Source organism: Cygnus olor, chromosome 3, assembly GCF_009769625.2.
Source record: "Cygnus olor isolate bCygOlo1 chromosome 3, bCygOlo1.pri.v2, whole genome shotgun sequence".
Lineage (NCBI taxonomy): Eukaryota > Metazoa > Chordata > Aves > Anseriformes > Anatidae > Cygnus > Cygnus olor.
In genome coordinates, this window is record NC_049171.1 from 69,038,031 (window position 1) to 69,061,819 (window position 23,789).

Consider the following 23,789-nt stretch of genomic DNA (forward strand, 5'->3'; position numbering starts at 1 on the left):
TTAGTCTGGAAATTGGCTAATTTGTGAAGCAGTACCGACACTTTATCAGGCTTAGCCACTCATTTACATCGCAGCTGTTTAGAACAGCATTAAATCATGTTGCTGTGCAGGTGCTTGGTTTATAGTTTCACAAGTAAGGATGCAACAAGCACATGCTAACAGCTGCTCAATTTCCATCTGCATTGCAATTCATACCGTGCTTGTGCAATAAGGAAAAATTCTTCTATGCTGTCTGGCCACTCCCTCATTTTTTTCCTTAATTTTCAGCCTTATACATCACCTGTTTGAACTGTGGTAATGAAGTGGCTAGGTCTAGGCTTGCCAAGTGGCAGGAACACTTCCACATATGTGGAAGAGGACTGTCTGTTGAAGGCTTGCTTTGACAATTCTTCTCTGTGCGGTCACCATCCCTGTGCTGGAGTCCTAACAGTTTCCTTATATTTCACCTGTCCTGTTTTCTTTCACCGAATTTCCTTCTTAGCCTATATGCCTCTAGCTCTAGCACCAGTTACGTTTTACACAGTCACGTTACCGTTGTGGTGGCTCTTGCAGTAGAGCCCTGGGAAAGCGCTGCGTGTGACTCCAGGGCTGTCAGTCACTGCTGCCTGTTCCAGGCGAGCAGAGCATCTGCCCTGCTTGGGCCTTTCATGCTCCGCACCTGCCTGAAGCACCCAGCCGGCTGTGACACCACCTGCATCCTCAGCTGGGCAGCTGGCAATGGTCAGGATCCTACTCTGAGGGCACTGAGCCTGAGTGTCTCCTGTAAATTAGAATGATGAAAATCTTTAAAAAAAAAAACAACAAAAAACCAAACCAACCAACCAAACAAAAAAAAACCAGCAACAAATACTTCCATGTATCTAATACATTCTGCAAACTGCTGCTTTATGTAGCAAAATAGGCATACACATAAACACAGTCTAATAAACAATTTAAATGTTTATTTGAAAAATGTTAACAGTACAAATCAGTATGGGAAGACTGAGCCTACTTAGTAAGCCAGTACTTTTGTACATTTTTGGGGGGGGTGTTGAGCTGTCACGTAGTACTGCTGTCACTAATACAAAAAGCACGTTGTGAACAAGCCACGTTACAAGTTTACAAGTGCTAACGATTTTCATGAGCATAAGGGGCCATAAAAGTATAAAGTGCTTGAAATACAAATCTGCCTTTTTAAGCTTTGTTTTGCATATATGTCAAAGTACTTGAGCAACACAAACGCTTGGTGGTGATACTTCCCTTGCAAGGCACACTCAACCCTATGAGATACGAACCCAGGTTGGGCAGCTTTGTTTCAGCTTGCAGGCACGTGTCATGTTTGTGATACTCCTCTGTCCTTTCCTGAAAAACGCTATCTGGAGACTTCAGGACACCCTGAATTTCATCATCTCACTACTTAGGACAGCTGAACTGGTTGATCTAGGGGTGTGAAGGCAGCCAGCATCCTGACTTGAGCCGCGAGAAGTGACTTCACAGAAGTTAAAACCAATGGTAACCCTCAGGGTAGAAAGCTGTTTTATTTTGAAGCTTCTGAAAAAGGCTGTACGTTTATGGAGAGGCACAGGGAAATCAGCTTTGGGCCTCAGCCTGTGTCCCTTTACCAAATAATCAACTGTCTTAAGTTTTCTTTGTAGGAAAGAAGGGATTAAGATCAAGTGCCAAATTTCAAGTCAACTAAAAATTCATTAATTAAAACAAAACAAAACAAACTTCAAAGTCAACGCAGCATTAAGTACATGCTTTCTCATCTAAATTGCTTTTCCTGTCTGGAACATCCGAAGGCGAGCTGATGGTTATCACAGGTACAAAGCTGACTTGATCCAGCAGAAGGATGCCTCTGAAAGGTAAGATTACCTGGCATTAGAAAATAGTACACAAAATAATTCTGCGTTCTAAAAATTAGAACTAGCTCTTGTTTCAGAGGGGTCCCGTGACCCAGTCTGTGCATCTGAACTATCAGCAGGGTAGGCTGTCAGATCAGTTTCAAAGTAGCCTAAAACTGCCCAGCTTTTCAGCTTCTTGGACTGCTCTGACAAGCCACGCACAAGCTGCACGTGCTCCAACTGAACAAGAAAGTACTGCGCGCTGCTTCCTCTCTTCTGTACTTCCTCTGCCATGGCTAGACCGCCAGGCACTGGGCTGAACAGATTATGTTGGTTAGAACTTTATTTTCTAGTTCTGCTTAGTTCAAAGCTTCACACGTCGCAGTATTAAGCTATTTACTGCTGTAGTACAAACTTTCTTCACTTTTTTTACCTCTAACAAGTTAGTTACAGGAAGTACTCTAACCTGGTGGCATGCTTTGTGAAGTGTCACGGGGAAGCAGGATATCTTTCGTCACTGCAGTTTCCCGCTTCCCCAATTTGCCAACCCTCCATTTTCCTAGCTCTGTCAGAAGTACTGAGACCATTTTTATCCCTTGGTGGATATATAAATTAACCACGCTCAGGGCCTTTCAGAAGCACAGCTGGTCAGTATTATTTAAGAATATCAGCTGTGCTTGCTCGGAGTGAGGAAGCATGCTTTGCTGTCAGTCATTTCTCCTGAAAGAACATATGGTTCCAAGGATTAGGGCTCGCTGAATTGATTTGGGTTGCTTAAAATGTTCGTGCTTGCCCATTCCAGCACTAAACCTATACTGATTCTCAGCTACAGTTACCATTTTATCTTTCCATGCCTTGTTTGGGAAACTTGCTTCTCTGAAAAATACTTGTGTAGCTGGTAACATCCCAGCTGAGTGAATAAAGCCATTCACAGACAACCAACCTGACTCATAACCTTTTGCCATGAATGGTAACGCCACTTCCGAGGGTTTGTAAGCTGCCTATACAGACAGATACTACTTGGAGAAATTTGCAAAGCCAAATTTGAGGCCTTTCATAGCTACAATAATGACTGTAACACTAGACAGTATGTCAGATTTAGGACTGTTGGAATGGTTTAGCTCTAGCTTCTACCTTCCTCTCTTGAAGCTATGTTAATGGTGTCTCAAAACGTAGTCCTTAGAAAACTTGATAAAAAATTGGCATTATGACAACCAAGCCTAAGACATTTCCAATGAGAGATTTGCCCATGTTCCTCTGAAATGTGTATGCATCAAAATGCCGCTTGGAATGGAAAGTTACTGGCAGCCTTCTTAGTCGATTGTTGCCACAGTATTCCTAAAGAATAAGGCTGTTTCTAACTTAAAAGATTTTTAGTAGTGCTTTGTCTTCATCAGAGAAAAAAAATTGCAGAAGTTACTTACTTGTTTTCACAGGAAGGGAAAATCACCTTTAAGACTTTCAGAATGAGAGCTGCTCCCACGACTCCAACCACAACGACTTCCATCAAATTAAAGAAGATGGGTAAAGATCGAAACCAGAATCTGCAGAGCCATTTTCTCAAGTCCTCCACCCACTGGCACATCACCTACAACCAAACGGGTAGATATAAAAAGATGGGTTGCAACACATAGCAGGTGCAGGTTTTGTGGCTACTCCTGAATCACATTACATGGTGATAACTTTACTTAAATAAACAGATAGATAAATAAATAAATATGCTTCAGTATATGTAAAAGCAGGATGGAGTTGATTGGTGACTCAAACCTGTTTCTTTTACAAAGTTTGGAACCTTCCAACTGAATTATTCTGTTTGGAGGTTTTATTTTTGAGGAAGTGACTCATCCTGGAAGAGTCCCCTGAAAGGAAAGGGAAAATAAAGGGACACTTGAACAGAGGAGGTGAAGGATGGGTTATTTTGGCCTAGGCTTAGGGTAGCTATGATTACATAACTATATGCAGCAGGCAAAGAGTTACTGAAGCCCACGAGAGGGGTAGCAGGTAACTCAGCATACTATTTTTGCCATCCTCTTTAATCAGCATGCTGTAATGTGTTTCTTTCAGCCACAAAGGAGGGTGGGGAGCCCACCTCTACCTAATCTGGAACTGAAATTTCTCAAGCTGCTACTGTGTTTCTTAGGGGTGAGACCCATGGCTCATCTCCCAGAGTGGCCAGCACTTGCCTCTAAGCAATGCCAGAAGAAAAATATTTTTTTAAAAAAAGTCATTTAAAGCTCAACAAGAGTCAAAATCATTATAAATAGTCTCATATAATGTAGATATCGCAATCTACTTTCATGACATATCTGTGAGGTCACAGCATTTCAGGATTTAGACACTTACTTGATTTCATGTGCAGTAAAAAACCACATTTTCTCACTGCTAAGGGGTAATTTAGAAACGGTTTTGTTTTGTTTTTCTTCTTGGTTTTTAAAGTTTCCTAGAATATGTCTGTAACAGTCTATTGTTCTTAGTGTTTGGCTGCGGGGATTTCTTAGACTTCTGTGGAAATCAGTTAGTGTTAGACACCTCACACAACCGAAAATCCTGTTCTTCAACAACTACAAAGCAGCAAAACAGTCGTCTGAGAAGTCACCTACTAGGCTAAGTAGGAATGGCAATTCTTTACTTGATAAATCTGATATTATATGCCATGTTGCTTTTTTTCACATGAAAAATAGAGGACCAAAGACAAAGGTCTAGGAATGTTACACACCTTCTTAATATCTTTAAACGGATGTTTTGGTTGGCCTTTACGCAAAGGAAACCCCCCCTATCTGAATCCTTACAATGCTGTTACTTGGTTTGTTCTGTAAATATCCAAGGAGGAGGAAAACCTAGCATTTGTACATGTTTCTGAAGACAATACTAAAAACAGCGAAGGAAGACTGTTCCCTAAAACTGTAATACTGATTAAGTCTGCTTTATCCATGCTATGTTGCTAGAATTAACAACAACACCACACCACCACCACCAAAAGAAACCTACCTTGTAAGAAGATGGAGGTTCTATCCTAAGAGGGGTCTCTGGTAACTTGCCAGGTAACGTCTCTTCATCCACTGTAGTTTCTGCTTGCCGGATGAGGTACTGACTGGTGGTTTGCAGTGGATCTTGAATATCTAAAGAAGAAAAGACAGATTTAGTGGGAGGATTATTTTTTAATTTGACTCTAATCAAGAAAGCAAAGACATGCTGCATTTCTATCTTTATGGTACAATTATCCTAAGTTTACAGGAAGATCACAGAAAGAACTTTTTTTTTTTCTATTAAAAACCTGTTGTTTTTTTTAACTTTAGCAGTGAACTTGGTAAGAAGCAGCAGTGTTACAACGCAGCCTTTAGATGTGCCCTTAGCTGCAAAATTTCAGCTGTCACCAGGTTTAAAAAGTAATGAACTAGACAAAAATATTCATCTCCTATGAAATCCTTGAGTTTTTGACTAAACTAAGCCAAAATAAGATTAAGGTATCCAGTAACTTCTCTTGCTTTAAAGTTATTCAAATTTAATAACTTAACTATTCTCTGGTTTGGAAGTGACCCAGACAGATATTTCCTTTGCAGTTTTCTCTTTCAGTCTCAGGAAAAAGGGGGAGCTTTACAGAAATTTCCATAACAGCACAGAGATAAATTTATTCATGTGAATGTCTGGGTTGCAGGTTTACAAGCCCCAAGTAATTCAGAGGAGAACAGATTTAAAAACAAAACAAAAGAAATAACCAGAATGTAGAAGAGTGGAATTTAGGTGTAAAAAACACTTCCCTGTTAATCCAGAAACTATTTTACTATGCAAAACACAGGAATAATGTTGTTCTTTTGCCCCTGTAAAGCAGTATGTTAACTATGGTTAAAAATATTACGTAACAGCTTGGAGAGATACCTTTTCCTGAGAGGTTGGGAAGTGTAAATAGCATGTCGTTGTCCCTTGGGATGGAATACAGCATGCTCTCTTTCAACGGGACAGTGTAGTTTGAATGTCTAAGTACTTTCAGGTCCTTCACTAAAATATCTATTTCTGTTACTTCTTCCTGCTGCACCTGCAAGAGAGGCAAACGTACAGAGTTTAAATTTACTGAGTTTAAAGTAAGGATGAAGTAGGCTGGCAAAGAAAACCAATATGTGATGGAAAACTCCAAGTCATTACGATTTAGATATACAGATGTTGTAACATGAATCAGTATTCTTTGTTTTTACTTAACACGTTTCTACAGCCTATGCCACATTAAAACGTACGCTAAACAGACTGGGTCTCCCTCTCCCTGCAGAAACATGTGGCAGTCAAGCCATGGGCTTTCAACCAAGTCTTACATAGCTCTTCTTGTCAGGGAGGCATTTGAAAGCACAGAAAACTGATATATGTAGTAAAAGGACACACGCAAACATTTAGTGTGCTGCTGAGACAAGACTGACACTTCTGCTTTTGCAGTCATGTTACTTTTTTTCATACAAGTGAAAAAATCGCACCGAGATCACTCATTGCTGCTTTTATTCTTTTACCTTAAACTTACATTCCTTTTCCTTGAACTTGTATTATTCAGGGCAGGCAACAATGCAGTGTAGAGTAACTGTTTATTCACATATCCAGTTCTACTACACATTGATGTAGAACAGAATAGTTTTCCTCCTCCTCCAGCACTGCACTGGACCTACTTCATTTAACAATCACTGCGGGCCTCATTTATATAGAAGACACTCAGCATAAGTACTACTAGCACCCATAACTGCAGTGTAAGGCCAGGAACTGACAGAAATCCAGAGTGTCTGTGACTACAACAATAACTGCAGCAGAGACACATTTCTGCAAGAAAGGAATGGGGGTTACGATACAGTTTCACTTGTGTTTTCAGAGCCATCTATCTCCTTTTGCTTCTAACGTGCAGAACAATGCGATGAAAAAGATGATTGTCACTGTCAGCTCATAACTAATGAGACAGATGGAAAGCTGCTGACTTAAAGGAAGAAAACAGCATGAGCTTTCTCGTCATTCTCACCAGGTGCCTGTGCAAACCTGATACGCATTTTGATATCCAGTTTGAGATCTGAAATACAGCACCGCTACAGTGTAACAGCCGAACCAAAACAAAACATATTAGCCAACTCACAGTGGGATAAGAACCTCATTAAAAAAACGAACAAAGCCTTCAAACTTCTCAGTGGGATCATCATTTTCATTAACAGAGTAAAATTTTGGCATGATGCAGATCTGTGAAAAGTACTACGCGCTGGGCATGCAATTAATTAAAGACCACTGTTATTATCATCCTCCTCCTATAAAAAAATGCAGCGGAATATAAAACAGCAGCTTTTCTTCTATCCAGAACCTTCCTAGTTAGAAAAATAACTACAGCTTATAGGTGATTTTGAGAACTTGGCTCTGTACATTTCAAGCTCAGCTGCAATTGTAGCCCCTCACATTCACCAGTATTTGTGCAAATCAGTTAGATATATATGTTTGTTTTTTTTTTCTGTTCATCTCAAAACCCATGTTCAACATCAAGTTTTTTATTCAAATCAATTAATTAGCTCACATACACAGTAGCCTAAGGCTAAGCCCTCTGATGGCCCTTCACAACAAGCCCACCTGCTTAATTTGTTGCTGCTGCAAGCCACATGATTGAAATGCTTTGTTAGCTTGGGATAAACAATGGTGAAAAGCTCAGAACTCAGAACGAACATATTCCCCTTTTATTAATTTTGTACATTACTTTGAAAATGAATTATTGCTTGTGAGTTTGACTTTCCTTGCATAAATGCACATTTTGAAAAAGCATGTGACAGTTAATGATATTCTGACAACCTTAATGGAAAATCATCCAAGTTTTAGCTACTAAAATAAGAATAGAAGCATTAAAACTTGAGTTCTCCGCAAGAAACACCTCTGCTACTACACAGGTTGGTATCACCTTCCTCAGTACTGTGCTAGCTACACGTAAACCTTTTAACTCTTGGTTAATATTTGCCTCTCCTAAATTCAAAACAAGCAAAGTGTTGTTGTTTTTTTGTATTATTTTTATTTACCTGTCTTCCATCAATTTCTGTCACTTCTTCCTGAATAACAATCAGCTGCAAATCAGAACTGGATGCCAAAGGCCACTCGTGAACCATGATGCGAACGCTGACAGTTGCCAGGCGCTGCTGATCTGGTAGGTTATCCAAGCTTCCATTCTCCACTGTTACGACAGAATGTCACAGTTTTCAGAGAGAAACCATCCCAACCAGAAAGCACAACTCTCCAAGGGCCAAACAGATGCAACTCTAACATAGAGTACATGTGCCTTTGCACACGTAGCATCTCAATGGGAAAGTCATTACAACTACAGAGGACCACTAGAGCTGGGTTTTAATGAAGAAATAGCTAGCAAGGAAATATGTTCCCTTTCATTTCAGTTTTTTAAAGCTGGGGCTGGGAATTCACCATTTTATTTTGCAAGTGCTTCAAATGTTTTAAATGGATCAAATGCAGTTGGATTTGATGATCTTTGTATGTCCCTTCCAACTGAACTATTCTATTCTATGCTCAACCAGAGATGTCTTAGCGACTGTATCAAAGCCTATACTAGGCTGATGTCCTTTACAATTCCAGTAACTGCTACTATAAGCGGTTGTAATCTGGAAAACAGATGCCAAGGTTTTTAGCAGTAGATCACCAAATCAAACTCAGAGCAGTCTCATGATACACAGAGCAGACAACAGCAGCACTGTACGATCCCCGAAGTGAAGGGAGCTTGCAAACAATGTGGCCTTTGAGGTTTGCATCTAAGCACCCTAAGCTGCACCCTTTGGCTCCACTATTACTGCATTCTTATTTCAGTTGTCCGAAGGAGTTCGTAAGAGTAATGCCACAGTCCAGACAGCCCCCTGCATAAACATCTCGATTCATATAACGTTCTTCCTCTCAACGCTGAAATAAATATGCTCTCCAAAATCATCCTTCTTGAGATATTTGTGTGACTTGCATCACCCTTTCCTTCAAGTGGCTGCCAGAGACCTGTTGTTCCTGGGTTCCAGCACTTCAGCTCTTTTCCACACACACAGCTTATGCTAGACAAGTGCTGGCTCCCTCATGCGTATTTTTCTGCACCTCCCTCACTCCCCACCATTTTCATGTGGGACTGTGACACCTCAAACTCTCTTCCTACTGAAAAGCTTTCTGCTGTTCAACAACCTAACACTCCACACGTACGCAGAGAACTGCCTTCCTACCCTCCGTGTTTCTCCATGAGCTTAATATCCTTCTCCCAGGTACCATGCCTCTCCTTCAGGTGAGGCCATGCCCTCCACAGCAGTGGAGGGCAGGAGATCTATCCCCGACACAGACCACAACTGAGACTCAGATGGCCCCTGTGTCTAAGCCACAAGTGCTACGTGTCACCTGCACTGCTAGCTAGGCAGCCGGGGGGAATGCTCAGCTAGTGTCCTTCGTTACGCAGGAACAACTAACTCCATGTGCTCATTTGTTTTATGCTGCGACCCCTTTCCTCATGAAGCTATTTAGATTTTAAAACTGTAGAAAAAGGCATTTTGGAACCATTTAGGAATATCTTACATTGTGAAAATAAGTGGCAGAAGGAAAGAAAGAGGGGCTATTCCCAACAGGTGTAAGCTGGAGTACTAACCTGTTTGCTGAGTGTTTTCTGATTTGTAGCAGCAAGCAGGCATTAAAGGAGCAAAGCCATAAATATCCCAAGCAGCTGAGGCTCCCTGTGTTCAACCTTTCCTGTCTGTGTAGGGCTGCTCAATCCCCACTACATGCAATAGGAGCTGAAGATGCTCACCCATCTAAACTTGACTCTGTGGGAACTTGAGGTGGGGACATTGGTGCCAGGCACAACATAACAAAAACACCAAAAGAATACTATTCAGGAGACTTGGTCTCTACTGTTCAAGGGCATGAATGTTTGGCTCAATTTTGATATTACATACAGATAATCAGGAGCATTTTTTCTACTCTGTTAACAGGTAATGAGTATCTCAAAATTCCTTCAACCTTTTACAAACATTACCTGAATCTGTCATTGATAATTTAGTTAGTAAATAGTATAACTGTCATTTTACAGGTAACAGACAGGAGGAGCACTGTGTTGAGGACCAGAGCCAAACATGGAGGTGAACAATTCCAGGGTCCTAGCTCTCAGGTCAAATCAGCAATTTTCTCATTGTTTCAGATTCACATTCGTAATTGTAGCCACTGCAAGCTATACAACTATGGTTTGAGAAATTAACAGGAGCTACTACAGTAGGGTATTCAGAGTCTCTCAGAATTAGTCCATAAAATCCTAACTGTTTTTTTGGGGTCAGTTATCTTGCAGGTAAACGACATGTTGCCGTGTTTTTCTGTCCTAGGACAGAAAACACAGAAGCAATAGGAATATATCTATCCCCCAAACAGACAAGTGAATTACTGCTCTCCCACTTCAGAACAGAAATAGTGTCAAATTAATAATTGATGATATTTGGGAAGGAAGGGTTCAAGAGACAAGGTCATGGCTCAGAGAAGCAATTTAGAAAAGCATTAGTACCCTCTAAGTAAACATCTGAATGTGAAGGGAGGATGACCTTAGAAACCAAGCTAGAGACTGCTGCACCTGATCCATCAAGAGATCATTCTGAATACAACAGAAGCTTAAATCAAGCAGTTTAATTGCTCTTGCTTAATTAATTATATAGTATGCTCTGTGTATCTCAAAAATCACAGTGCTTTCTGATCTTCTACAAAAAGTATAGAATTGAATCAGTGTTAAAAATAGCAGTTTCAAGATTATCTGAAGTCCTTAACCACTACAGGACACTAGCAAAACTGAAGTAATTTGTGCTATAATATCCTATCCAGGAGAAACTTCTTTGTCCACTAAAGTCAGACATGAGATAATTAAAAGATCTTCCCAACACTAATTCACATTTTTGCTATTAAATCCCTTTTTGGATATATGCCAACCAGCCTGGGGACACAGCCATTAGCAGGGTGGAGTTGCATCCTTCTGTTTACATTGTCTAGCTTGTAGTGCAAAACACTCTTCTGAAAAGAGAGGCAGTCTCAATTTCAAATGAAACCATTTACATTTAAGCAAAGGAATGTGACTTGAGAACAAGGTAGTGAGATTATTTTTCCACCCACGTCAGGAGCAAAATTCTCCTAATTTGGGAAATGGTTTGCTTCTACGATGCTGAAGATAGCAGAGTATGAGAACACGCAGACTTTGTATGGTTTGGTTACTAGATAACAGGGAATCAAAATACAGCAGGAAAAAAAATTGAGAATACTCACGTATTACGGTTTGACATGTTATGTGGGCAACCCCGCTTTTCATAGGAAAATCATTTAGATATACCTGTCCATTAACATAGGTGATATTAAAAACAACCTGAAAGACAGACAGACAGAATGAGAGTGCGGTCCTGCCCCTATGCTACAATCCTGTTCTCAGAGGAACACAATTAATACTGACCGAAGTCAGACAAAACAATATATTTGCATCCACACGTGGACTATGTTTCACTGCATATTAATTCATTGATTAATTCATCATTCTATTTATATAGCGAATAAATGAAAAAAACTGACGCACCTGTCCTTTGTGAAATTCTCCATTGCTTTTCAACATCCTAACATTGACTCTGATGGTTTCCTGGAAAACAATGGTGAAAAGAGATGTAAGTTTCTATGAGAAAACACATAAGCAGCTATAGGTCACAGGCAACTTTCACATGCTATCCTGACAGAATGGCAACGTACTAGTCCCAGAGCACGTTGCCAGGCTTTCTACCTGGCAAACAGAAGAAAGACGAATATGTTTACTTGTTCCATGTTAAGGCTTTTTTTCCTCTTTTAAAACAAAAAGTACTGATGAGAAAAAATGACTGCTTCCCCTTTAAGTATAATTTTTAAAATAGAGATAATAATAATCAAACAAAATTCTCAGAAGAACTTCTTATGCATGGATACAATGGAAAAGAAGTCTCTCATATTAACTGAAACAGAATTGATTAAGCAAGATAAAATCCGATTCTCGGTCTCTGTAAAGATCACTAAACACTCCACTTACTCTTCAAGATGAAGTATAATTTGATACATGTTAGCCTGTACTAAAGAACACTCATTTTTGTCAGCATCAACAGCAATCCTGTTTTTTTTCTTTGGTTACCATTCCCAAATAATGCCACACAGGACTCCTCCAAACCCACAGCTAATAGGGATTTATTTCCTTCTTTCAAACCTCAATTGCTGTAATTTATTGTTTCCCTCATTCGGTCCTCTCATTTCATCCTTGTCATTTCAGGGGCTCTATTGCAGATGGGACCTCAAATCTCTCAAATCTGCCCCCTGACAAAGTCTATATCTGGAAACAAACCTCTCTTGAACACAGACAAATGTAATGAGTGCCACAGTGCTCTCCTGAGTCATCTACACAGAAATAATGTTAAATTCTCTATTTGCCCTTTGGGAACCTTAATTGATTCTATCCGTGTTTAATTTTCCTCTGGAAAACTCTCCTCTGTACCTTCAGCACCTTTTTTTAGCACTGTGTTTAATTAAATTTCACACTAAACAACTAAAATTGAGCTGTGTCTCAAAAGCAAGTAGAACTCTTGAAAATTTAAAATGAGAGAATGAATCAATGGCTTTCAGTTTGGGATTTTTAGGCAGGAAATACTCGGAGTATACAGCACAGAACAGAGTGAACAGAGAGCTTCTGAAGTACAACTCCAATATAAAAATTTCCTTAAAACAATGGGGGTTAATCAGTACACTGAGGTGGCCAGAACTACCACAAACTGAAAAACATCTAAACCCGAACCAGCAGAAATCTGGCTTCCTATGACAAGCATGGTTTTAAATCCAAGACAGATTTAAATTAAAAAAATAATAATAAGTACAGATTTTTAAAAATAGTTTCCTTTGGTTCGAAATGACTTGCCGTTGATGTTTCAGATACATTTGTCAAGTCAATAGGAAAATTCTCTGGCCACTGAGACCAAAAAGAAAAGTTCTTTCTCCATGCCCCTCCTAGGAAATGGGTGTTTATACTGACTTTTCTCCAAAACTCAAATCCGAGTTATTCATATTAAATGAAACTTATCCATTTACTTAGAAAACCGGCAGTCTTATTAACGAATATGTAAACCAGGTTAATGACATAACAGTAGGATGTAATCTATTCTGTCATCCTGCAACTTCCTCAAACCACTTTTTCCTCGCGTTTAAGAATGCTGTATATTTAAAACAAAAATCCCCTAAACTTTTAGCACTTTATTGAGCATCTGGAGCTGTGCTTCTTTTAGACTTCCTAGTATTTTCTGCCTTGTAGGAATTCAAAGGGCCCAGAGGAGGGACCTTCCCAGCAGTCTTAATAGTCCTTCAGTTTTTGAGCTTTAAATCTGAGCTGCTTTACCCAGAAAGTATTTTGCAATCTTCTTTCACCGCCACCGATGTGACTCACGGAGATTACTAGGAAAAGAAAATGGCTGGTAGATAGCTACTACTGAAAACAAGGAAAATCCCCCTGCTCTTTGTTTTAGTCAAATGCTGTATTTGATAATGAAGGGCATAGGGCAAAGTAGATAGGCTCAGCAACTGAGCACCATATGCGCCAGGTGAAATATGTGTGAGGACTCATCTTCTTCAAGGCAGTTGTCAGTTCTGCTGATTTAGTATCCAAAAGCACGGTCACAGGTGACGGTATATACTTAAAGCTTGCACTCAAAAAGCATATTGCATGTTTAAGAAATCAAAATATTTAGGCGGTACACATCCATGCTGTCAAATTTACAAAAAGCAGATCGTAGCATGCAGACACGACAGCTGAACTGACCTAGAGGCCTCTGCCATAGAAAGGCTGCAAATCTCTCCTCTCCAGCGCATCATCCTTCCCTCTCCTTTACCCCAAGCCGGCAAGCCGTTTCAGCTCATTAAATGGGCGGGAGAACTTCCACATTTTTGCCTATTTCTTCTGAAAAGAAGAACATTTCTTCTGACAAGAAGAAATGGACAAGAAGAGGCACGGGACTGCTGACCCCGCAGGCCTGAGCTGCCGGACAGGCTCTGTGTTGGGGCTGCCTCTGCCCCTCAGCAGCATGGGTTTGTAAAGCCACCCCAAAACTTTGGGCTACGATCAGTCCTCTGCCAAAGCTGTTACACCATGACCCTTCACAAGCGACGGCGAACTTATATTCTTGCCTTTTTGCCCACCAGTCGGTTCCCATCTGGAGCCAACAATTTCTTCTCCTGATGACTGCCTGTATTCTGTATACACATAGTGGCATATCTGATTTTTTCAGGCTAGAAGCACTTGTTCCTGAGCTGTCATTGTATTCTTGTTTTGCCCAAGCAGTCTGACAAGACTTGGTATGAAACATTTCAAGCAGATGTCCAAGTTTCGGTGCTAACAAATAACTAGTTTTCGACTGTTCCTGCCCCAAACGTTCGCAAACTGATACAGAAACATCTCAAGGACCAGAGGAAGATCACCTTTTCCAGAGTAAGAGCCAACTAAATGTCATTCCTGACAGATGCTAATTCAACTTATTCTTAAAGCTCTCCAGTGATGTCCAAAATTTTCACACTCTCCTCAACTACTTTAATGCTCAGCTATCTTTAACATTAAACGTTTTCCTGGCGCCTAACCTGAAGCTTCCTTGCTTTATGAACAGCTTGTTCACCACTCTTCACAATATCTTCCCACAGAAAATAACGGTTTTCCTGATTTTATGTTATTTCTCCCAGCTCACTTAATTCTTCCTTGGAGACTGGTTCCTCACCGCTGGCTTCCTACTGGTCTTTCCTGACTGTCTGCACCCAAAACGCAGCAGGGCCCACCTCCCCGACCCTACACACCCCATAACAGAGTCTACATGAGGACAAGAGCCACAAGACACGCCAAACATAGTGAAACGTGGGCCAGGGGGCTCACCCACTGCAGGGTCTGTGTGGTGCGCAGCCTTCCTTCCCCCTGTTAACACAATCCCAGTGGGTGGCCCCTTGGTATCTGCCTGAGGGTCCGTGCTCAAGAGCCCTACGTAGTTAATGGCTGCTGCGGTGAGAGGAAGGCAGGCGAGGCCGCCAACAGCCCTTGTATCCTGCTTTCATGGTGAACTGCCCAACCAGACAACCCCCACACGTTACTAAGTGCTCCCAGATGGGACCATCTCACCGTCTTTCCAGTTCCAGGCGTGAAGACTCACTGACTTATGAAACATCCTTTAATTTCAACAGAGTTTGATTATGTTAGCATAATACAATTCACTACTTGGAAAACAAAAAAAGGCATTTTACAGCTTTACAGATAGGCCTTAGAGCTACACACCTCACTACTAAGAAAAGTAAGTAACTCCACATCATTTATTTTGCGTATCAAAAACAATGAAGCCAATCCTGCAATAACAAAGCTGCTGAGTGCAGGACATGGGCCCTATGCAGTAATCCACAATATTGCTCTTTTGAGTTCTGGAGAAGCCTGAACTATAAGTATAAACCTTGTTTGTGTCACTTGCAACACATTTTTGAGTATTAACAATATCACGAACGTTCATACAAGTCTCAGATAGTCTTGTAATTTAAAACATTCATTGGAATATTTGAGATAGCTGCTCTTTGAGAGTCAGAATCGAACGACAGCCCGACAAAGCGATTCGGGTCCCCAAGAATCAGGCTGTGCTTTCAACTTACCACTGACAGCCATCCCATCACTCACAGCACCTTAGCCCTCGCTGTGCTGGCGAATACCTTCACACAAAACTCTCCAATTTACACTAGAAATTGCCCCGTTGTTCTTAACGCAGGATGTAGAAGTGTCTCCTGAGTTTTCCTAAGACTTCTCATTGCTGTTTTAGTGCTCCAGCAGTGATATTTACAGTGGTAATGGCCACAGGACCTGTAAAGAAGACAGCACTTCCACGACAAATGCATGTCATTCTTTTCTTGGAAAGCTAGGCTATGGCAGTAATAATGTGGCAATGTACACTACAGGATTTTTGTGAACTAGTGAATTTTTGTAAACCTGAATCAATAGCGATGAGCAGGTAGTGATCATTTTCTAATCCTTTCTCTTTAGCCAAGTGCTGCAACAGAACCCAGGAGAGTTAAGTGGGGCAACACAGCAGTAGCAGAAGAGCAAGATGACAGAAAGAATACATAAAGCATCTGACATAATTTAAAAGGGAATATTCATTAGTTCTTAAAGACTCCCCACACCAATGCCACACAAATCTACAGAGAACGCTTCACCCAACCCCAGCCTTTCATGAAAAATGCTGCACAAGACAAAGCTGTTTGGTCTAATCACGCAGGAACTTCAAACAGATCTGACTACAGAATCATGAAAAAACCTCTGGCAGGCAGTAGGTACCTGCTGCAGCGCACTGTACAGTCTCCCCCCGCACAGGGTAACTGCTAAGTCCCGCACAAGCGCATCACTCCCACAAAGCCCATCTCCAGACCGAGCCAGGAGCAGCCAGCCCACTTCAGGCACAGCTGTGCTCTCTTGAGGCTCTGTCTGTGCTGGCAGGCAGGGAAGCGGAGCGGGCAGCACTAGGAGCAGATGGCACAGCGCCTGGCAAGATGGCCAGCTGCACGGCGAGCGGCGGACAGACCATCCCCTCGCGGCAGCTGCGCAGGCACAGCTGGGACATCCCGCCTGCAATACGAACAAGGGAAGTCGAAGGAAGGTTGCCAAACAGGTAAGAAATGGACAAAACTAAAATCTGAGCAGGCGATCAGGCATAGCTGAGTTAAGAAATAGGCATGGTGCAGTCCTTGACAAGTCTGCAGGACGATAATTAGCCCCTCACGTTTTACCAAATTTTGGTACAAAATCTTCTCAAAGGAGGTTCGGCGTTATTAAACTGCATGACAATATTTAGGATATGACAATGAAACTCAGTATTTAAGTAACCAAAGCTGAACTATCCTTGTTAGTAAACAAATCTAACACAATGATGCTTTTGCTTTTCTTTACTTTTCTGAACAAGCAGAAAAATAAGCTTCCTCGCTTTGAGATGATTCATAGTATAATATTGCTTATCCCTTCCTTAGCCCCGCATATGTTCCTAGAACTAATTGCCTTTGCTTTCTCCCTATTATATCAACTAACACCATGAATATTTTAACAGGAGTTTTAAAGGCAAATGCTTAGTCTCACATCATCAGGACACAGTTGCATCATACTGCTTTAATTTAATCAAATATACATGGAAAGATGATGTGGTGCCTTTTAAGTATAAAGCTCAAAACATGCGCCAGGCTGGTAATAGAGAACCTGGGATAAAGCTATGAAAGAAATACTTCAGAGTGTCACAATTAAAAAGTTTCTTTGATTAAAATACCTTACACCCACCGAATCCATACTCACATGGCTGATGGAGTGAAGGTTACTTTTTTGTGTTGTGAAACAATATATCCACATAGAGGTTTCCTGCAGTCAACAAGAGCCTGAAAAAAATATTTTTCAAGCAACTGCACTAAAAAATTCTGGTAGGCAAATAAGCCTTTTCAAAAGTAAACAGTTAAATCTAAATTATCTAGAGACAAATGGAGTAAACAAACATCACAGCATTCAGCCCACTGTGCTTTTAGCCAGTTTTTATCAGCACGTTAAAAATAATCTAAAACACAAAATCTAATTCTCGACCTAGCATCAGAAAAGCACAGTCCTTTAATGCAAAGATCAGTTATCTTGTTGCATTATTCCATGCCTTTTTTATATAAACTTATGTCTAATATCAATCACTCTGTAATCCAGATTTGCTTGTCCAAATTTCAGGAGGAGAAAGCAAAACTAAAGCACACATGCTAACATTTTTTAAAAAAGCCCAGATTTCAAAACAGCTTATTTAAGAAACGACAAGTATTGCACAACAATGGGGGCGTTCACATTCCGGAGCTCAACAAAAGTGTTTCAGACTTACAAAACGCAATTGCACACATGTTATTCCAAAATTCCAACGTCTTTCCTCAATCCTTCCATTACAGGTTTTGTAACATCATGGCCATCAACTTGGAGGTAAACTTTCACACAATGCACAAGAACTACAAAATGTGAAGCTATCAGAAGTATTCTGCCAAAGTACTCCCAGGATTATGGAGTGCACAGCCATGGTAGCCGAAGAAAAGCTTAAAAGACCACCTGCAGACCCAAACCTTCCTGAGGAAAGATCCTTCTGCCCCCATGGCATGAGCTGTTAAGCTCGTGGCTTCTGAAGCCAGCCCATGAGTGCTGAATTCCCGCTCTGCCTGTTCCCTTCTTCTCCTACCACGCTACTGAATATAAATCAGCTCCTGCTCAGACAAGAGCAAGTCTTCTACTCAAAACTCTTTCAAGACGTGTTCTTCCTTTTACATCAAACATGATCCTGTACGTACAAAAAGAAGCAGTGCAGAAGGAAACATGAGTTCTTACTTACATATATATTTTAAAATCTTAAACTGAAAAAAAGTAATAGAAGTGCATGTTCCCTTTTTGACTCTTGAAAGAGCTTTCTGCACATACTTATACCACCACACCACTATAAAGCTGAAACAGTGCAGATGTTTCTAAACTGGCAAAAACTTTGATGGCAAACCACCTGAGTAGTACAGCATGAAAGGACAAACCTGTCCCCACAAGCAAACAGCACGGCTGTGCTCACCAGGCGTTACACCCCAGTTACTCCATCAGGCTTTACTCCGAAACGTACCTACCCTGTTTCTGACCCCAAGCTGGCTTCCACGTAACCAGCTCAGGCATCCCTGCGCCACGCTCACTCACGCCTTCAGATCCTAAGACAGCATGAGCAGATGTGCCTCCGTGTCTCGTATAATTGCCCGCTGTGGGAAATAGCTTTAACACTACGAAGCTGAAGTTTTGGTGTGAAAGTGTGCCAGTTTCTGGATGGAAGACGGTCAGCAAGAGTGCAGGTTTATATCCTTCTGCTACTTCTGCTTGCCAAATCCCACTTAGCTCTCCTTTTCTCAGAGGGGGATACGCGAAGTACCTGAGCTTTCTCTGCCCTCTCGTACTTCCATGCACCTGACTTCAAGCACAGGCACACTTTTATAGATCTCTGAAGATCTAGATCCCCATTTTGAAGAGCTAAGCCCACCTCTCTTCAGAGGTTCACCAGGAGAAGCAGAGACCAGGAAGTGAGCCCAGGAATCCTGCTTTGCAGCACAGGATGTGCCAGCGCAGGGCCTGTGCCAGGCTGCCTTGGAATGGCTTTATTCAAACGAAGGAACTCTGGAGGAAAAGAAGCCATAATAAACTCACTCGCATGACAGCAATTTTGCTCTGGCTAGACAAGTGACTATGAACCTGACAGAGCTCTTCCCTCTTTGGGATCTCACACCTGGCAGGTCACGATTACTAGGGTTTGAGGAATATATTTAGTCACGACTTAACCACGGACACAAAAGCAGCTGGCTCTCTTCCGTAATTCTCGAGGCCACAGCTCACCCCTGTCACAGCGCATCACTTCATTCCCACTGAGGACGTCTCTGCACAGTACCAAAAGCCTTCTGTTCCTCGAAAAGCCACCAAATTTAACTCGAAACGGATCTTACCAAGACACAGCACAGCTTCTGGAAGGGGAAAGCAGATGGCACGACGCCCCGCGATATGCCGATACCCTTTTGCTGGTTCAATTCACGGGCACAGACGTGACGAGGAGGAGCAGTGGACCCAATGCACCGCGTCCCCCGGTAGCACCGAGCCGTCACGGCGCGGCCGGGCACACAGCACACCGCACCGTACGGCACACACATAACCAACCCACCCCCCGACCTGCCGGCTATTTTTTGGGCACATTAAATCGCATTTAACCCCCGCAGGGCGCACTGCGGGCACGGTCAGCGAGCCTTGCCCTTCCCTACCGCCCCGGGAGGCTCCCCCGGCGGCTGGGCGCTGCCTGCGGGCAGGGGTCGCGGCGCACAGCCCCCCTCCACCCAGCCGAGCCCCCCCGCAGCCCCGCCGGTCCCCGGAGGGCCCCGCGGAGCCGCCCGGCCCGGATCGGCCCGGCCCGGCCCGGTACCTGGCCCAGCTGCGGAACGGCGGCCGGGCCCAGCAGCGCGGCGGCCAGCGGCGGCAGCAGCAGCAGCAGCGGCGGCAGCAGCAGCCCGGGCCGGCCCCGCGCCGCCTCCATCTTGCGACCCGGGAACGAAAACAAAGTGAAACACCGCCGGCGGGGCGGGGACGGGGGGACGGGCTGGGAGACGGGGCGGTGTGGGGCGAGGGGAGGCGGCTGGAGCCGGGTATGGGGCGAGGGGAGGCGGCTGGAGCCGGGCATGGGGTGAGGGGAGGTGGCAGGAGCCGGGCATGAGGTGAGGGGAGGTGGCTGGAGCCGGCCCTCCGGTCAGGTGTCCCCTCAGAAGGGGCCTCCCGCGGCTCGGAAGTGATTGTTGTTGTTGTTATTTTTGATCCAAGAGTTCTTCAGACTAGGCGAGAGGGAAACTTGACGAGCGCTCAAACCCACGGGCAAAGAGGAACGCACCGGGTCTCCGGGTCCTTGGTGGGTATATGAAGGCATACAGCGGCTTATTTGCAACGAGAAAGAGGGAGGGCATCTCACTGGCAACCAAAAAGCTTTCTGATAATAACGTTATAACAGCAAGGGTGGCAAACAGCAGGTAACCCAGTAATGTTTTAATACAGCCGGGATACAGCAATAACGTCCAGTTGAAGGAATCTGTAGCCCCACTTCATCTTGCACTGTGACTCACACAGTTGATAGTGAACATAAAGCATAAAAACCAGAAGCTTGTTATTTCATACGCACTTTGCAGTCGTGACACACCGGTATAAACATCCGGCATGAGATACAAGGCATTGGAAAGGGAAATTTTCATATTATGAAATGTATATTACATGAAAACCTCAAATATTTCATCACTAAGTACATTTATTATCAGTAGTTAGTACGATTTTTGATGTTAGAAAAAATAAAATTGATTAACTGATTTCCCTGTAATCATACAAGTCACTAATGGATGAGGAATAAAAGCACAGATGTCTTAATTTCCAGTGTCTCTCTTTAACATCACACAGTTTCTCTTAAATCTGTCCTAAAGCTGCCTTTTTTGTGTGTGTGTAAATCTATTGTGTGCAGTAAATTAAAAAAAAATAGATAAAGGATCTGTTCACTGTGCAATCTAATGAGGCAAAAATCTACATGTCAGCTCCCCAACATGACATTTTGCCAAGTCTCTTAAGGGGCACATAAGAGTCTCTGGGGACAGGATGGCAGCTACAAGAATGCGACTCTTGTTAGTACTTGCAGTCGTTTGCATGTGCTGGTGGGAGGAAGTTTACGTTATGTACATTCCTAACTACGCGTTGCACTTCATGCGTAAATCAGATTGGAGGTTACGTCCCCACAAGGCTGGTGAATCCTAGATGCACAAAAGCAAGCTACAATACTCCAGTGTTTCGTGTGTTAGGTTGATGATTAAAATGTTTACTGAATGTACCAAAGGCATAAAAATTAATGGTGTCAGAGCATATAAAAGTACAAGGAAACAAGGCTCGCTGACCTGTCGAATTTATAGATTCAGCAAAGTTCAAGCTGGGTTATCAGCTCACCTCAAGGAATTCAGCATCTCACTGAAATGGAATACAGGAATACCTGTTCCTTCCTGAATGTCTCTGAATGTCTCCTTCTGCAACTTTCTTGGTAAATTATCTATTAAGTAGTACTTTGCTTCTGTGTTTTTGTTTCCTTCATTCTTTCCTTTTTCTCCCAGTCTTTTGCACATCCTTTTCTTCAGTCCTCTCACTCTTTCTTCCCTTCTTTTTATTCTCCTGGAACTTAGTTAAAAATTAAAAAAAATGCATTAAAAATACTTTCAACGTTACTTCTCACTTTCTTTCCCCAAATTTTCCAAGCTTTCATTAGTCTCAGAGCACAGGGGATGTATAAATATATAATGTAAATGGTAAAATTCCTACCAATAGCTAAATAACTTTTGCAGTTATTTATTTTATCCCATCTTTTCTCTTCAGTATTTCACGAGCTCAGCTGGAAGAGACCTTCAGACAACATTGAGTCCGACTGCCTGACCACTTCAGGGGTAACCAAAAGTTAAAGCGTATTATTGAGGGCTTTATCTGAACATCTCTTGAACACTGACAGGCGTGAGTCATCAGCCACCTCTCTGTGACACCTCTGCTGTATTTCAGGGGCTTTATATTTAAGCTGGAATTGATATTTCTGACTTTTTAAAGTTATCTTGTAAATCTTTTTTTTTTTTTAATCCTCATTGTAGCCATGAGATATCAGAAAGCAAAAGTCAGTATAAAGAATAGGGAAATTATGACTTAATTTATTTTATGACTAAAAAGAGATATAACAGTCTGGCCTAAGCAAGTGGTATGCTTTCTTGCTGAAGGCCAAAGTATGAGCTCTCAAAATAGCAAGTAAATAGTTAAACTTCAGTCAGCGCAGGCTTGCATAAAACTGCTGTGCTGTTTAAGTCCCTCTTAAAGTTTCAGAGTAAATAAATGTAACGCGTGCTATAGTGCTTTCTTCTGTCAATAACTGCCACACAGGATGGCTTAAAAACAGTCTTAAATCAATTCAGGATTGATGTGCAGACCGGGAATAAACTCACAAAAACATTGCAACACTACAAAATGCTAGATAGCACTAACAGCTTTGAAAACTAGCACACTAAGGATGCAAATACAACATCCTACAGTGCAGATTTGGTCCCAGGACCAGCCCACTTATTTTCTAGGACCATTATGCAGCAGGATAATGATGAACAGAAAACCATGTAAATTCCCTGCTTGGCTATTTATTAAGGTGTTCTTTTATAATATGGTGATCTGATGCTACTTTTTGCTGGTACTTATCTTGCTCTTACCAACCTACACACATCTCTTTGTACTCCTAACTGCACATTTCTGCTCCCTTACCTTCACTGCTTCCCTTTTACTGTACTCAGGTCACTGTCAACTCAGGTCACTAATCTGGCATATTCAGCAATAGGAAATAAATTGTTTTGCAACAGGTCCGTGACTCAAATCGACTCATTGTGCAGTGAGTACCAGGGCTTGACCCAGAAAGAGATGAAAATTGTGCGGCCTGAAGTCATAGAACCACAGAATCGTTAAGGTTGGAAAAGACCTCCAAGATCGTCTGGTCCAACCATCCTCCTACCACCAGTGTCACCCACTAAACCATGTCCCTGAGCACCACGTCTAACCTTAAACACCCCCAGGGACTGTGACTCTACCACCTCCCTGGGCAACCCATTCCAATGCCTGACTATTTCTGAGAAGAAGTGTATCAATATTATGAAAATATGAAGCCATCGGTTCATACACTTCCTTATGATAATATTGCATATTGATTATAGCAGTATCATGCTATTAATAAATATGAAATGTACTTCTATTATTGCATTAAACTTCTATTTTCAACATAGCATATCACAGTTTGATATCGTTATGAGAAATAAGGAAGGTCAAGGTCAAGTCGAAGTTCTTTGCGATCCCGTACTTTGAAGGCAATGAAATTATTTCAGCTGTATCATGTAAGATCGAGCACATGCTATGGCATCAGTTAAAAGGGAGTAAATTCTGGTTGCCTGTCTGCTGTTTTGGTGTTGCCCATGGCACTACAAGCCGTGCCTAGCAGTGTGCTCCAGGCAAACACTGGACCTGATAACCCGCTAATAACCTAACTGTGAGGTGACAGTGCTTGTGTCCAGAGCAGGGCTACGAAGCTGGTGAAGGGCCTGGAGCACAAGTCCTGTGAGGAGTGGCTGAGGGAGCTGGGGTTGTTTGGTCTGGAGAAGAGGAGGCTCAGGGGTGGCCTTATTGCTCTCTGCAGGTACCTGAAAGGAAGGTGTGGGGAGCTGGGGGTCGGCCTCTTCTCGCAGATAACCAGTGATAGGACTAGAGGGAATGGCCTCAAGTTGTGCCAGGGGAGGTTGAGGTTGGAAATGAGGAGACATTTATTCTCAGAAAGAGCAGTCAGGCATTGGGACGGGTTGCCCAGGGAG

General features: G+C 42.3%; 1 protein-coding gene and 1 long non-coding RNA gene across 4 annotated transcripts; one reads left to right on the top strand and one right to left on the bottom strand.

The window, feature by feature from the left end:
- Positions 1-921: 921 nt before the first annotated feature.
- On the bottom strand, positions 922-20,160 carry GINM1 (glycoprotein integral membrane 1). Of its 3 annotated transcripts, none has more exons than XM_040552514.1 (8): positions 19,817-20,160; positions 11,386-11,445; positions 11,085-11,181; positions 7,838-7,989; positions 5,700-5,856; positions 4,812-4,942; positions 3,248-3,411; positions 922-1,837 (listed from the first exon to the last, which is right to left on the bottom strand). In XM_040552514.1, exons 1-8 carry the CDS (start codon positions 20,069-20,071, stop codon positions 1,729-1,731), a joined length of 1,125 nt encoding a protein of 374 aa, XP_040408448.1. In that variant the 5' UTR covers positions 20,072-20,160; the 3' UTR covers positions 922-1,728. The 3 variants fall into 3 exon arrangements, with proteins under 3 accessions (XP_040408448.1, XP_040408447.1, XP_040408449.1); XM_040552513.1 differs by lacking the exon at positions 19,817-20,160 and adding an exon at positions 19,350-19,630; XM_040552515.1 differs by lacking the exon at positions 19,817-20,160 and adding an exon at positions 17,164-17,232.
- Positions 14,733-22,967, top strand: LOC121067697. The gene is made up of 6 exons (XR_005818388.1): positions 14,733-15,136; positions 15,868-16,492; positions 17,784-19,487; positions 20,209-20,293; positions 21,784-21,915; positions 22,794-22,967. It is a non-coding gene; the product is annotated as an uncharacterized LOC121067697 (long non-coding RNA).
- Positions 22,968-23,789: the final 822 nt, after the last annotated feature.

Bases quoted from the DNA above. Each gene is read 5' to 3' on its own strand.
- GINM1 (XM_040552514.1), bottom strand. From the start codon at position 20,071: ATGCCCGGCTCCAGCCGCCTCCCCTCGCCCCATACCCGGCTCCAGCCG. The intron at 11,182-11,385 runs GTGCGTCAGTTT...TCTGTCTTTCAG, and splicing joins GAGAATTTCACAAAGGACAG to GTTGTTTTTAATATCACCTA. The intron at 1,838-3,247 runs GTAAGTAACTTC...CTTACCTTTCAG, and splicing joins TTCCCTTCCTGTGAAAACAA to AGGCATCCTTCTGCTGGATC.